The sequence below is a fragment of the Sorex araneus genome, chromosome X (genome assembly GCF_027595985.1).
Source record: "Sorex araneus isolate mSorAra2 chromosome X, mSorAra2.pri, whole genome shotgun sequence".
Classification (NCBI taxonomy): domain Eukaryota; kingdom Metazoa; phylum Chordata; class Mammalia; order Eulipotyphla; family Soricidae; genus Sorex; species Sorex araneus.
Window position 1 is genome coordinate 162016221 of NC_073313.1, and position 15700 is coordinate 162031920.

The following is a 15700-nucleotide window of genomic DNA, read 5'->3' on the forward strand; positions in this document are numbered from 1 at the left end:
CCCTATGGGATGCTGGGAATCTAACCCGGGTCAGCAAGGCAAACACCCTCCCCACTGAGCTATTGCTCCAGCCCCATCAGAAGTCTGTTGAGGGTGAGTTCTATGAGAGGGAGCTTACGAGCACTGGCTGTGTCTGAGGTCTGAATTCTCTTCCACCGACCCCTGTAACCATGCTGGGTTTGTCACTTCCGGTTCTTTTCCTTCCACGACCTTCTTGTTGATGTAAATGCTTGTTGGTGGCTTGATTTCCCCTTCCCTGCACCTTGCTGGCGTATTGCCCCTTACTTAGGGGAGGCCCGTTTGCTTGGCTGTGGTGCTGGAGATGGCCCAAGGCTCCCGGTGTGTGGCCTGGTGCCGGGGACAGAACTCACGGCCTCACGTCTACATCCTTGGCTGCAGTGAACACCAGCTAAGTCTGCCCTGGCTGTTCTGTGTTATTGGTGCTTTGTTTTCCTGCTTTTTCATTTCCCATATACCGACAGTAACACGTGATGTTTAATGGCTGTGCCTACGTGTGGCATGTCTCTAGACACACACGTGTGTGTGGGTCTTAAACATATTCTGAGGGGCCAGACCAACAGTACAGCAGGGAGGGCGTTTGCCTTGCACGCGGCCGACCCAGGTTCAATCCCCGGCATCTCATACGGTCCCCCGAGCACCACCAGGAGTGATTCCTGAGTGCAGAGTCAGGAGTCAGCCCTAAGCATTGCTGAGTGTGACCCCCCCTCCCCACTACCTCCCCAAATAAATCCATATTCTGAGATATAACAAGTGTGGATTGAGAGATTTTCATGAGGCAATTCATGTTCTTGGATCTGGCATGTCAGCTTTTAGAGGAAGGTTATTGCAAAAAAAATCAGGACAGGATATGCAGGCGCTTGGCATTTTGCTTGCATAAAAATATATTGGATCAGGGGGCTGGAGTGATAGCACAGCGGGGAGGGCGTTTTGCCTTGCACACAGCCGACCCGGGTTCGATTCCCAGCTTCCCATAGGGGTCCCCTGAGCACCGCCAAGAGTAATTCCTGAGTGCGGAGCCAGGAGTAACCCCTGTGCATCACTGGGTGTGACCCCAAAAAAAAGCCTATATATATATATATAGGATCAGGGGCCAGAGCAATAGCACAGCAGGGAGTGCATTTGCCTTGCATGTGGCCAACCCATGTTGGATCCCAAATATCCCATCTGGTCCCCCAAGCACCGGCAGGAGTAACTTCTGCAGAGCCAAGAGGAACCCCTAAGCATTGCTGGGTGTGGTCCCAAAAAACAATTAATTAGTTAATTAAAAAAGCTCTAAGAGGGGCCGGAGCGATAGCACAGCGGGTAGGGCGTTTGCCTTGCACGCGGCCGACCCGGGTTCGATCCCCGGCATCCCATATGGTCCCCCAAGCACCGCCAGGAGTAATTCCTGAGTGCAAAGCCAGGAGTAACCCCTGAGCATCGCTGGGTGTGACCCAAAAAAGCAAAAAAAAAAAAAAAAAAAAAAAAAAAAGCTCTAAGAGTCTTTTTTTTTTTTCATTTTTGGTTCACACCCGGCGATGCACAGGGGTTCCTCCTGGCGCATGAACTCAGGAATTACCCTGGGAAGTGCTGGGGGACCGTATGGGATGTTGGGAATTGAACCCAGGTCGGCCACGTGCAAGGCAAATGCCCTCCCCGCTGTGCTATTGCTCCAGTCCCAAGTTCTAAAAGTCTTTAAAAAAATAAAATAAATTGTATGACAAAAGAAAATGCCAGTGGCGCTAAGTAGTCACTTGATAATTATTCATTGCCTGCAAGAAGACACAAACCCCTGTCCTTAGCCTGCCCGAGGGTCCCAGGAGGGGAGTCTTTCTGAGAAAGACTGAAAAATTGGGTTCCCTCTTCTCCCTATGGAGAGAGGCCAGGGGGGACCTCGGCAAACTCAAGCTCAGTGACTAGAATATTCCAGGCCACCGTGATTGCGCAGGGATATTTCCTAGGACGTCTTCTTCGTTGCAGGCAAGCAGCCTAGGAACCTTCTGGAATCAGAGACAGCATCGGGAGTTCTTCAGAGCTGTTCATGTCCTCTGGTTCACGGCCCTGATCTCAGGTAAACGTTTCACACTGCCTGGCTCCAGGGGGGTGGAGGGGGTGAGGAGGGTGGGGAGGGGTAGGAGGGGTGCTGGGTTGAGTCAGATCCAGATGTGGATATTCCAACTCCACAGTTAGGAAGGGTTTGGAGACAGAGTACCATGGGGAAGGCCAGCTCCATCCCTGACACTACAAAAGGCTCCCAGGAGCACTGTAGCACAATCATCCCATTGTTCATCGATTTGCTCGAGCGGGCACCAGTAACATCTCCATGGTGATACTTGTGACTATTTTTGGCATATCAAATATACCACGGGGAGCTTGCCAGGCTCTTCCGTGCAGGCGGGATCCTCTGGGTAGCTTGCTGGGCTCTCCTAGAGGGATGGAGGAATCGAACCCGGGTCGGCCGCGTGCAAGGCAAACGCCCCTCCCCGCTGTGCTATTGCTCCAGCCCCCACACAGTTCTCTCAGAATCCTTTTCTCCAAAGAAAACACGTTACCAGGAAAGAGCGTAGCACCTCATGTCATTTGGACACTGCAGGCGTAAAATAGTGTTTCTAAGGTATTATGACAAGGGGAGAGGCCCGGAGTCCGAGAAGGCCGTTTGCCAGAGGCCACTAGTACCAGGAAGCGGTAGAGCAAACGTTTGGGCAGGGCAGAGGTGTTAGGGAGGAAGAAACAGAATTGCCCCCAAGGGCCCCCGAGAGAGGGCGGGTCGGGAATCTGTGACCCAAACAGGAAAGGGGCCAGGCCAGACCCCAGCAGCTGGCCAGCTCCTCTCTGCTTGGAGGGGCTTCGAGCTCCCACTGGCTCTGATAACAAAGCCATTGCCCCCCCACCCGCCCCCGTGCCCTTTATTCTTTGAAGGGCACATTCCTGACCCCATTTGCTATGCAAACACCCCACAAGGAAGAGCTCCTTTTGTTTAAAAAAAATAATGTATTTATTTGTTTTGCTTTTTCGGGTCCCACCCAGCGATGCTCAGGGCTGACTCCTGGCTCTGCACTCAGGAATCACTCCTGGAGGTGCTTGAGGGACCCTATGGGATGCCGGGGATCGAACCCAGGTTGGCCGTGTGCAGGGCAAACACCCTCCCCGTTGTGCTATCGCTCCGGCCTCCAAAGGGCTCTTTTGGACACTATTTTTTTTTAATTTTATTTACTTTTTTAATCAGTGAGGCACCGTGAGGGTACAGTTACAAATTTACCCGTTTTCTTTTCTTTTCTTTTTTTTTTTTTTTTGCTTTTTGGGTCACACTTGGCGATGCACAGGGGTTACTCCTGGCTCTGCACTCAGGATTACCCCTGGCCGTGCTCAGGGGACCATATGGGATGCTGGGATTTGAACCCGGGTCGGCCGCGTGCAAGGCAAACGCCCTACCCGCTGTGCTATCTCTCCAGTCCCCAAATTTACCCATTTTCATGCTTGTGTTTCCCTCATACGATGTTCGAGAGCCCATCCCTCCACCAGTGTCTATTCTCCACCGCCAATGAACCCAGTATCCCTCCCACCGTCCAATCCCATCCCCCACCCCCACCCCCCACCCCCGCCTCTGTGGCAGGGTATTCCATTTTGTTCTCTCTCTCCTTTTGGGTGTTGTGGTTTGCGATAGGGGTATTGAGTGGCCATCGTGTTCAGTCTCTAGTCTACTTTCAGCACGCATCTCCCTTCCCGCGTGGGATCTCCAACCACATTTTACTTGATGTTCCCTTCTCTATCTGAGCTGCCTTTCCCCCAGCATGTGAGGCCAGCTTCCAAGCCATGGAGCCAACCTCCTGGTATTATATACTACTATTCTAGGGTGTTAGTCTCCTAACAGCCAACAGGTTGGGGTGGGGGTGGTGGGAGGGATACTGGGAGCATTGGTGGTGGAGAATGGGCACTGGTGGAGGGATGGGTGCTAGATCATTGTATGACTGAAACGTAATCATGAAAGTTTGTAAGTCTGTAATTGTATTTCACAATTACTGTATTTGTATCTCACAATTACTGCCATTGTATCTCACAATTACTGTTTGTAAGTCTGTAATTGTATCTGACTGTATCACTGTCATCCCATTGCTCATCGATTTGCTCAAGCGGGTACCAGTAACGTCTCCATGGTGAGACTCGTTGTTACTGTTTTGCGCACATCAAATACGCCACCGGTAGCTTGCCAGGCTCTGCCCTGCGGGCAAGATACTCTCAGTAGGGGCTGGAACAATAGCACAGCGGGTAGGGCGTTTGCCTTGCACGCGGCCGACACGGGTTCGATTCCCAGCATCCCATAGGGTCCCCTGAGCACCACCAGGGGTAACTCCTGAGTGCAGAGCCAGGAGTAATCCCTGTGCATCCCGGGTGTGACCCAAAAAAAGCAAAAAAACAGAAAAGATATTCTTGGTAGCTTGCCGGGCTCTCCCTGAGGGGCAGAGGAATCGAGCCTGGGTCGGCGGCATGCAAGGCGACCAGACTGGTCCTGGCACTGCCAGTTCCCGGCTGGGGGGCTGCCAACCTCCCGTTTCTGCCCTCAGAGCTGACCCATCCCCCAGGGGCGTCGGCCTGGACCTACCACTACAGCAACGACACCTACTCGTGGACCCGGGCCCGCGCCTTCTGCCGCAGGAACTACACGGACCTGGTGGCCATCCAGAACCGGCAGGAGATCCAGTACCTCAACGACGTCATCCCGCACTTCAGCCACTACTACTGGATCGGGGTCCGCAGGGCCAACGACACCTGGGTGTGGGTGGGCACCGGGAAGGCGCTGACGAAGGAGGCGGAGAACTGGGCCGACAACGAGCCCAACAACAAGAAGAACAACCAGGACTGCGTGGAGATGTACATCAAGCGGCCCACGGCGCCGGGCACCTGGAACGATGAGCCCTGCTGGAAGAAGAAGCGCCCGCTGTGCTACACAGGTAGGGCCCGGCCCGCGCTCCCATTGGTCGGGCTTCAGGCCTCGCCTCCTCCGATTGGCCAGCATCACCGCCCGCGCCCCGCCTCCCTGCCTGCATCCCTCCGTCCAAGCCACGCCCTCCCCCCCAGGAAGGATTTTTGGAACCCGGGAAAAAGTGATTTGCCTTTTAATTATAGGTTATAACAGCCACAACAATAATCATTTTATATATTCATATACGAATAGCATATTTATTATTGTAGCACTGTCGCACTGTCATCCCGTTGTTCATTCGATTTGCTCGAGCGGGCACCAGTAACATCTCCATGGTGAGACTTGTTGTGACTGTTTTTGGCATATTGAATACACCACGGGGAGCTTGCCAGGCTCTGCCGTGCGGGCGGGATACTCTTGGTAGCTTGCCAGGCTCTTTTTCATTATTTTATTATTATTATTATTAAAATAATTTATTATTTATTATTGCAAATAATAGCTTATCATTATAAGAATAATAAATAATAATAAGTATTACAACAAATTATCAATAATAAATAACAAAATTTTATAATATAATATTATAATAAAATAATATATAATAAAATAAATTAAAACAATAATTTATTATTATAAAATTTATTATAGAATAGAGGATATTTATTATTATTATCATTCTTCTTCTTCTTATTATTATTATTATTATTATTTGCCTTTTGGGTCACACCTGGCAATGAACAGCGGTTACTCCTGACTTTGCACTCAGGATTTACTCCTGGCGGTGCTCAGGGGACCCTATGGGATGCTGGAAATCGAACCCGGGTCAGCCGTGTGAAAGGCAAACACTCTACCCGCTGTTCTATCGCTCCAGCCCCTATATTTATTATTATTATAGGTCCTGGAGGTCTCAGTTGCACGCTTGTAGAGTTCTATTACACCATTCGCGTTTCAAGATCCTTCCACGCTATCCCACACCCTTCCTCTCCCTTTCTTAGGTCTATTGATCATGTCTCAGGATCAATACAAGGAGTATTGAAGGGCTGGAGCGATAGCACAGCGGGGAGGGCGTTGGCCTTGCACATGACCGACCCGGGTTCGATCCCCGGCATCCCATAGGGTCCCTCGAGCACCACCAGGAGTCATTCCTGAGTGCAGAGCCAGGAGTTGGCCCTGAGCATCGCCGGGTGGGACCAAAAATGTAAAAAAAATATTGATCTTGATGCGCCACACACCTGCCCAGCTTCATGCTGTGCTAGTATCCCAGCTGCTTCTGGAACCTTCTAGAACCATCCAATCTCCTGGCCTCCTCCTGAGCCGGCGTTTGCTCTCTGAGTCTCTAGCACCCCTGAGTGTTCTGTGGTGTCGTGCATGAGAGTTGGGGCTGGCGACTCAGACACGAACCCCGCTTTTCTTCGGGGACCGCCTGAGTCTGAGGAGGGAGTGTCTCTGTCCCGGTCAGCCTCCTGCAGGGATCTGTCATGCAACAGACAAGGCGAGTGCGTGGAGACCATCGGGAACTACAGCTGCGCCTGCTACCCCGGGTTCTACGGGCCAGAATGCGAATTTGGTGAGATTTCCACCCACACCCCGCTTCCCCATCTGCGGTATGGGGAAGCGGGAATCCCTCCAATTGGCCACTGGAGGTCAAGTCCTCTACCAAAGGAAAATCAAAAACTAGAATAGAGGGCCAGAGCAGTAGTACAGCGGGGAGGGCGTTTGCCTTGCACGTGGCTGACCCAGGTTCAATTCCCAGCATCCCACAGAGTCCTCCGAGCACCGCCAGGAGTGATTCCTGAGTGCAGAGCCAGGAGGAACCCTTGAGCATCGATGAGTGTGACCCAAAAGCAAAAAAAAAAAAAAAAAAAAAAAAAAGTAACCCAGAATAGAGAGTGGGGTGATGAAGGCTGATACCATTCCATCGTTCCTTGGATGCTAATCTTTAGCACATTAGCTCAGAAAAACTCCCAATGGCATAGACAGTAGAGCAGGTAAGCGATTTGCCTGAACACAGAGCCAGGAGTAAGCCCTGAGCATAGCCAGGTGCAACCCCCAAGTCCAAAAGATAAAGATGCAAACTACACCCAAAACAGAGAGAACCCCACCAGGCTCCCTTGGGTTTGGGAGAAATGCCAACGAATGCTTCTGGCTGCTCATGACGCAGCCGACCCGGGTTCGATCCCCAGCATCCTTTAGGGTCCCCCGAGCACTTCCAGGGGTGATTTCTGAGCCATGTCCAGAATGCTCCCAGCTGCTCAAGACGCAGCCAAGGTTCGATCCCCACATCCTTTAGGGTCCCCCGAGCACTGCCAGGGGTGATTTCTGAGCCACGTCCAGATGGACAGGTGGAAAAGGTTAGGGGTCTGGGAAGGATGGGGTGGACATATAGGCCCAGCGCCCCCAACCCTGAGCTTGTCTCTGAGCTCTCAGTGGAACTGACTCAACACCCCGTCCCTGCAGTGAACGAGTGTGGTGAACTACAGCTTCCCGATCACGCGCTAGTAAACTGCAGCCACCCGCTGGCAGCCTTCTCTTTCAACTCCAAGTGCAGTTTCCACTGTGCTCCAGGGTACGAGCTCAGGGGGCCCAGCAAGCTGGAGTGTTTGGCCTCTGGACAGTGGACGAGCAAACCGCCAGAGTGTGTAGGTACGTACGCCCTGCGCATCCTCGAAGCTAGACCGGCAGAGAGAAAGATCTTTTCTGCAGGAGAGCCGGAGACAAGGGCTTGGGGGTGGATCTGAGCTGGGAAGTCCCAGCTCTGAGGGGTCCCTGCACCCGGGTGACACTCTAACTTTCCCTGCTGCTCCGTTTCTGTTGAGGAGTCAGCTGGACTCTTGATTCCCTGCCCAGATCTTTACACAGAGGGAAACGTCTCCCTTCGCTCGTTGCAAAATCAATCAAGTACAGTAATGAGAGGAAGAGTTGGAGATTGCTTATTTGATCATATTAAGTTTGCTTCTTTCTTTTTTTTAAAAAAAACAAACATTTTTTTCTTTTTGCTTTTTGGGTCACACCTGGCAATGCTCAGGGGTTCCTCCTGGCTCTGCACTCAGGAATCACTCCTGGAGGTGCTCGGGGGACCCTATGGGATGCTGGGAATCGAACCTGGGTTGGCTGCGTGCAAGGCAAACGCCCTCCCCGCTGTGCTATCGCTCCAGTACAAGTATGCTTCTTTCTTTCTTTCTTTCTCTCTCTCTTTCTTTCTTTCTTTCTTTCTTTCTTTCTTTCTTTCTTTCTTTCTTTCTTTCTTTCTTCCTTCCTTCCTTCCTTTCTTTTTTCTTTCTTTCTTTCTTTCTTTCTTTCTTTCTTTCTTTCTTCCTTCCTTTCTTTTTTCTTTCTTTCTTTTCTTTCTTTCTTTCTTTCTTTCTTTCTTTCTTTCTTTCTTTCTTTCTTTCTTTCTTTCTTTCTTTCTTTCTTTCTTTCTTCTCTTTTCTCCTCTTTTTTCTGTTTGTCCCTCCTTGGGCCATACCTGGCGAGGCTCAGGAATGACTCCTGTCTCCACACTCAGGAATTACACCTGGTACTGTTTGGAGAACCATGTCAGGTGCTGGGGTTCAACCCCGGGGTGGCTGCTGTACTATCTGTAGTGTACTATCACTCCAGCCCTGTCCTTTATTTATTTATTTTTGCTTTTTGGGTCACACCCAGTGATGCTCAGGGCTGACTCCTGGCTCATGCACTCAGGAATCACTCCTGGCGGTGCTCAGGGGACCATATGGGATGCTGGGAATCGAACCCGGGTCGACCGCGTGCAAGGCAAACACCCTCCCCGCTGTGCTATCGCTCCAGCCCCTGTCATTTATTTTTTAAAGATGCAAACTATGGATCTGGAGTGGCAGTAAGCTGAGAGGGTGCTTGCCCTCCCCGCTGTGCTATCGCTCCGGCCCCCATGGTCTACATTTTTTGGTCCAAATGGAGAGGGTGAAAGTATTGATACCTGTGTGCAAAAATGCCTCACATCACCTGGGCTGGAGTGACGGGGAGGGCTTTGCCTGGCATGCAGCCGACCCGGGTTCGATCCCCAGCATCCCATAGGGTCCCCTGAGCACCGCCAGGAGTGATTCCTGAGTGCAGAGCCAGGAGTGACCCCTGAGCATCGCCGGGTGTGACCCAAAAAAGCAAAAAAAAAAAAAAAAGTGTCCATCTAAGGGCTTAGATGTCCCTTTGCTCCTCCTGGTTCAACACGCCCAGTTCAGCCCAGACTGTTCTAGAAAGGGGCAATGGGCGGAGGTCGGGGCGTCTCACCCCCTGGCTTCCCTCCCCTTAGCCCTGCGCTGCCAGGACCTGACGGCCCCCGCCAAGGCACAGATGAACTGCTCGCACCCCGACGGCGATCTCCTGTTCGGGTCCAGCTGCAGCTTCTCCTGTCCCGAGGGTTTCGTCCTGGCGGGCGCGCCCCTGCTGCGCTGTTTAGCCACGGGGAGCTGGAGCGCCCCTCTCCCGACGTGCCAAGGTACAGCCGCGCCAACGGGCGGGCGGGAAAACCACCACCAGGGGGCGCGTCTGGCTTTTATTCCGTTTGGGGTCACTCCCAACGGGAGCTGGGGGTCGGGATGGGGACTCCCCGCCCCCCTGCCAAGCCGGCACCCACAGGCTGCACTTGGGGGCGTTGGAAACGGACCGGGAGGTCCCGGGAGACGGTCACGGGGCTGGGGAGACACACGACGGGGAAGGCGCTGGTCTTGCACGTGGCCGGCTCAGGTTCCGTCCCCGGCACCACGTAAGGTCCTCAGAGCCCCACTAAGGAGCGATCCCTGAGCACAGAATCAGGAGTCAGCCCTGAGCACTGTTGGGTGTGGCTCCCGAACAAAACCAAAGTGCTCCATGGGTAACTTGCAACTCCCCGTCCTCATCCCCTTCCCTCCCGCTGCTCCTCTCTGTAAGTCCTCCCTCTCCTCCTTCCACCCCCCCACCCCAGCTGAGCTTGTCGGTGCTTCCAGAACATTCATTGGCTGCACAGCCCATGGGTTTTGTTGTTGTTGTTGTTTTTATTTTTTTGCTTTTTGGGTCACACCCAGAGATGCACAGGGGTCCCTCCTGGCTCTACACTCAGGAATTACCCTTGGTGGTGCTCAGGGGACCCTATGGGAAGCTGGGAATTGAACCCGGGTCGGCCGCATGCAAGGCCAACGCCCTCCCTGCTGTGCTATCGCTCCAGCCCCGGGTTTTGGTTTTTTTTTATAAGATAAAATTTAAAGCGATATTTTAATTTATGTATTTAGCTTTTGGGTTCCCACCCAGTGATGCTCAAGGGTTCCTCCTGGCTCTGCACTCAGGAATTACTCCTTGGCAGTGCTCAGGGGACCGTAGGGGATGCTGGGAATTGAACCCGGGTCGGCTGCATGCAAGACAAATGCCCTCCCCATGGTACTGTCGCTCCAGCCCCAGTGCAATAGATTTTAGATTCCAGAGTTGAAAACTTCCTAATGTAAATGAGAAGATGCACTTTATGATGTCGTGTTAAAGGGTCTCATTCACTCTCTCTCTCTTTTTTTTTTTTTTTTTTTTTTTGCTTTTTGGGTCACACCAGGCAATGCTCAGGGGTTACTCCTGGCTTTGCACTCAAGAATTACTCCTGGCAGTGCCCGGGCGACCCTATGGGATGCTGGGAATCGAACCCAGGTCGGCCGCGTGCAAGGCAAATGCCTTACCTGCCATGCTATTGCTCCAGCCCCTCATTCACTCTCTTGTTTATATCAGTTACCACCACCCAGCAATCACAAATTGGCTCTTACTGATTAATTTTCCAATCATTCTCTTGGCCACTTCTTAAGGTTGTGTTGGAACTAGCAATACAAAGTCCATTTGTTGGGGCTGGAGCGATAGCACAGTGGGTAGGGCATTTGCCTTCCACGAGGCTGACCCGGGTTCGATTCCCAGCATCCCATAGGGTCCCCTGAGCACCGCCAGGAGTGATCCCTGAGTGCAGAGCCAGGAGTGACCCCTGAGCATCGCCGGGTGGGACCCCAAAAGCAACAAATAAAATAAAATATAAAGCCAATTTGCTGCGTGCCTACGGATCCCAGAGCCTCTGAGCAGAGGGCAACGGTGACCTTATTTATTTGGTCCTGCAGCCATCACATGCCCGGAGCTTCCTGCCCCCGAGGAGGGCAGCCTTCGCTGTGCTGGCCCCCCTGGGGAGGCCACTGTGGGCACCACCTGCCACTTCTCCTGCCGCAAGGGCTTCCAGCTGGAGGGGTTCGACCACGTGGACTGCACCGCGGCCGGGAGCTGGACGGCCCCACCGCCCACCTGCACAGGTAACCCGGGGGCACCTGTGCAGCTCTCCTTCTGGAACCTTCTGGAACCTTCTGGAAACTTCCACAGCAGATGGCGCCCGCTGGCCCTCACCCAGCCCTTTCTCCCCGCAGCCATAGCGCCAAGGCAGACCCCGGGGGCGCGCTGCCCGGTCCCCCGCATCCCCGCCCAGGGCACCATCTCCTGCAGACACCACTTGGGAAGGTTTGGGGTCAACACCACGTGCTACTTCGCCTGCCAGGCTGGGTTCCGGCTGACCGGGCAGGACGAGCTGAGCTGCAGGGAGCCGGGACGGTGGACAGCGGCGATGCCCAGCTGCAGAGGTAACGGGCCAGAAGTGGGGTCCTCCCCCGGGGCGGCCCGGGAGGTGCCCAGCGATGCTCAGTGGACCTTGAGGTGTTGATCAGCGACTGAAGAAGCGTCGGGAGCGTGTAGTGAGTGCTCCAGCCCCCGACGAGGTCCTGATGGAGTGTTTGGGCCACTTCTCAGTCCTTCCTGAGTGTGGCAGCTGTCCTGCTGCGTAGGATGCAGGGAGGGCCAGCAGGGGGACCTGGATGGGGCAGTGCCCTGTCTGGTCTTGGACGACGGGACCCTGTCCCCCCTCCCTTTTTTTTTTTTTTTTTGCTTTTTGGGTCCCACCTGGCAATGCTCAGGGCTGACTCCTGGCTCTGCACTCAGGAATTACTCCTGGCGGTGCTCGGGGGACCCTAGGTGATGCCGGGGATCGAACCCGGGTCGGCCGCGTGCAAGGCAAACACCCTCCCCACTGTGCTCTCGCTCCAGCCCCGGGACCCTCCCTTCTTCCCCTCCTTTCCCTGCTGTGGAATGCCCACCACACCTCTCTCTCTCTCTCTCTCTCTCTCTCTCTCTCTCTCTCCAGCTGTAAAGTGCTCCGAGCTGCAGGTGGCCGGGCCCCTAGTGGCCAACTGTTCCCACCCCTGGGGCAATGCCAGCTACGGCTCCGCCTGCTCCTTCCGCTGTCCCGAGGCACAGTTCCTGAACGGCTCGGCGAGAACGGTGTGCCAGGCTGATGGCCAGTGGTCCGCCCCAGTGCCCCTCTGCCAAGGTACCTCCCCTTCCCTCCACCCTCCGCTTCAGGGAGTCGCCTAGAGAGATAGAATGGGAAGACGGAATTTCTGGGGTTTTTTTTTGTTTGTTTTTTTGGTTTTTGCTCTGTGGTTCACACCCAGCGATGCTCAGGGGTTCCTCCTGGCTCTACACTCAGGAATTACTCCTTGCGGTGCTCGGAGGACCCTATGGGATGCCGGGGATCGAACCCGGGTCGGCTGCGTGCAAGGCAAACGCCCTCCCCGCTATGCTATCGCTCCAGCCGCCCCCCCTTCCCCGTTCTTTGGACTGTGGTTGCCTGCCTGCAGTGTGCAGAGAACGTCCATCTCGTCTTGGGGACGGACAACTCATGGGCAGTGTGAGGGCCCTGCCTAGGTGGCCAGAGCAGCTGACACTCGAGGGGGTGACAGAAGTTCTAGCCAGATCGCCCGGAAACCCAACGCCCTGCCGGCCATGGGCATTGGGGTTGATACTCACGCGTTAGCAATAGAAGTTGGAAGCAGGGAGCTGGGTTGGAAGTCGAGTGGCTTCTGCGAAGCGGGTGAGGAGAGAGAGAGAGAGAGAGAGAGAGAGAGAGAGAGAGAGAGAGAGAGAGAGAGAGAGAGAGAGAGAGAGAGAGACTTGCTCCTGCTAGCCTGGGACCCGCTGGGAAAGTTAAGGCTCGGGATGCAGTGAGGATTTGCTCTTTGCAGGAAAAGAGAGTCAGTCCTTGGCCTGGCCCAGGGTTTACAGGCTCTTGTCTTCCCTGCAGAAAGGAATTTCAGGAGTAGACAAGCAGTGAAGTGTTTGTTTTTTTCTTTTTGAGTCACACCCGGTGATGCACAGGGGTTACTCCTGGCTCTGCACTCAGGAATTACCCCTGGCGCTGCTCAAGGGACCCTATGGGATGCTGGGATTCGAACCCGGGTCGGCCGCGTGCAAGGCAAACGCCCTCCCCGCTGTGCTATTGTTCCGGCCATGACTGGGCTTTCTTGGTGTGCTAGCGCTGCCAGGACCTTGGATGACCCTGCCTGACACCCCAGCGCAGGGCCCCCCCCAAACCTTTTGGGCAAAGGGCATTTTGACACAACCCAGCACACGTCTCACGTGGCCCCTTCTCCGTGGCGGTCTTTTGCAGTGGAACCACTCACCACCCAGCAAGTTCTGGCTTATGTGGGGGCGGCAGTGGCCCCCACGGCCGGTCTGCTGACGGGGGGCATGGTCCTGGCTCTGCTCCGAAGACGCAGAAGACAAAAAGGTAACTAAGAAGATGTCTTCTCCTGCCGCCTTCTCCCCGGGGAGCTGATATGGAACGGTGCGACCACAGCTTTTGTCGCTCTGGTTTCAAGACGTTTGTATTGGTGGGGTGGGGAGGACTCATCCCTTACGACCCCCTTTGGTGCTCGGGGGACCATGCATTTAGACACGTTACATGGGTGATCTTTTGGGGGGGTGTCACACCTAGTGATGCTCATGGCTGACTCCTGACTGCACTCTGGCAGTGCTCGGGGGACCCAATGGGATGCCGGGGATCGAACCTGGGTCAGCTTCATGCAAGGCAAACACCCTTCCCACTGTCCTATCGCTCTGGACCTTAGATGGGTGATTTTTTCTTTTTCTTTTTTTTTTAAATTTTTCTTTTTGGATCACACTTGGTGATACTCAGGGGTTCTTCCTGGCTCTGTACTCAGGAATTACCCCTGGTGATGCTCAGGGGACCCTATGGGATGCTGGGAATTGAACCCGGGTCGGCCACATGCAAGGCAAATGCCCTCCCCGCTGAGTTATTGCTCCAGCCCCTAGAAGGGTGATCTTGAGTGATGGTTGCTTCACCCCACCCCAATAAAATAAAATAATATAGCTTCTGCTCTGGAATTCTTCTGCCCGATGAGACCGAAAGTGCTCCCTTCCCAACACGTCTCCTTGGTACGTTGGTGATTGGAGAAGGTGATGTGTTAGCTGGAGGCTGGATCATCAGACGCTGCCCCCCCTTCCAAAAATAAAATGGGTTTGGAGAATCCACCATCGCAGTCACCCCACCAAGATAATATTAGCGCTGGAGGGAGAAAGCTGAGAGGGAAGGAGAGGTTTGCATGGAGAGAAAGAGGAAGTTAGGGTAAACGCGAAGCAAACGTTTCCTCCTAACCAGAAACAGGCCAGGTGGTTGGGAGAGAAACTTCCCTAATCCCCCAGTGAGAGTCACCTGCCAATCAGCCTGCTCAGTGCTCCCTAGCCCCAGAGGCCTCCCCCTCCAACTCGTTTGCTTCCGTGAAACAATCACGTATGTCTCTCACCTATTTCAGATGATGGAAAAAGGCCCCTGAACCCTCATAGGTAAGAAGGAAATTGTTTTTTTTAATTTTCTATTCCTTTTATTGGCTATCTGAATTTACTTGATTTTATAGGTTTCACCAGTGATTTCCATTTCTACTCCACGTATCACACATATTCAAATGTGTATATGGATATATGCAGTCCTTAATGATGATATACACATAGGTCTATTTATATAATCATTAAATAGCAACCAGCTATCACTATAAACTTAATAGTGATATATTTAATAGTAATCGGATAGGGCGGAGGTGGCAGAGTTATAAGTGTTTCATATTCATTTCACTTTCATATCAATAGCACTGTAGCACTATTGTCCCATTGTTTTTCGATTTGGTCGAGCGGGGCACCAGTCACGTCTCCATGGTGAGACTTGTTGTGACTGTGTTTGGCATCTCGAATACGCCACGGGGAGCTTGCCAGGCTCTGCCGTGCGGGGTGGGATCCTCTCGGTAGCTTGCCGGGCTCTCCGAGAGGGGCGGAGGAATCGAACCCGGGTCGGCCGCATGCAAGGCAAATGCCCTCCCTGCTGTACTATTGCTGCAGTCCTTCATATCAATAAGGAAGGGAATTGTTTTCCCCTGGTATTTTTTGGGACATACTTGGCAGTGCTTGGGGGGGCCTTTGGCTGTGCTCAGGGGACCACGTGATGCTAGAGATGGAATTTGAGGCTCCCCGAAGCAAAACCTGTGATCCAGCCCTTCGAGTCCCTTTCGCAGCACTGAGAGGGGGACAGTGCCTGGGGCTCAGGGGTTTCTTCCTGTTCCATTCATGCACTGAAGGTGCCGGCGGGGGGGACCCTGCGGGAGGTTGGGGGGGCTCAAGATCCCACCTGGGGCTCTGACGTGCAAATCTGGACTCCCCTTTGAGCTGCCTCCCGGGGACCAAGCTGGGAAGGTTTCATGACTGAGTTCCTGTACTTTCTTTAACTTTGCTCTTGACTCCGTGTGTGAGGATCATTGTACAAGGGACTCCCTGCTTTAAGAACGAATCTTGGGGCTGGAGCGATAGCACAGCGGGGAGGGCACTGGCCTTGCACGCGGCCGACTTGGGTTCGATCCTCGGCATCCCCTAGGGTCCCCTGAGCACTGCCAGGAGTGATTCCTGAGTGCAGAGCCAGGAGGAACCCCTGAGCATTGCCTG

General features: G+C 53.6%; 1 protein-coding gene across 1 annotated transcript in view; it reads left to right on the top strand.

Moving 5' to 3' along the window:
- The window catches only part of F5 (coagulation factor V), a 79836-nt gene that overhangs the window by 3206 nt on the left and 60930 nt on the right, over positions 1–15700 (top strand). Inside the window, exons 2-11 of the mRNA XM_055121213.1 lie at positions 1981–2071; positions 4563–4949; positions 6381–6488; positions 7379–7564; positions 9186–9371; positions 10993–11195; positions 11307–11499; positions 12057–12242; positions 13362–13481; positions 14527–14557. Coding sequence (XP_054977188.1) covers positions 1981–2071; positions 4563–4949; positions 6381–6488; positions 7379–7564; positions 9186–9371; positions 10993–11195; positions 11307–11499; positions 12057–12242; positions 13362–13481; positions 14527–14557 — 1691 coding nt within the window. The remainder of the gene's footprint in view (positions 1–1980; positions 2072–4562; positions 4950–6380; positions 6489–7378; positions 7565–9185; positions 9372–10992; positions 11196–11306; positions 11500–12056; positions 12243–13361; positions 13482–14526; positions 14558–15700) is intronic.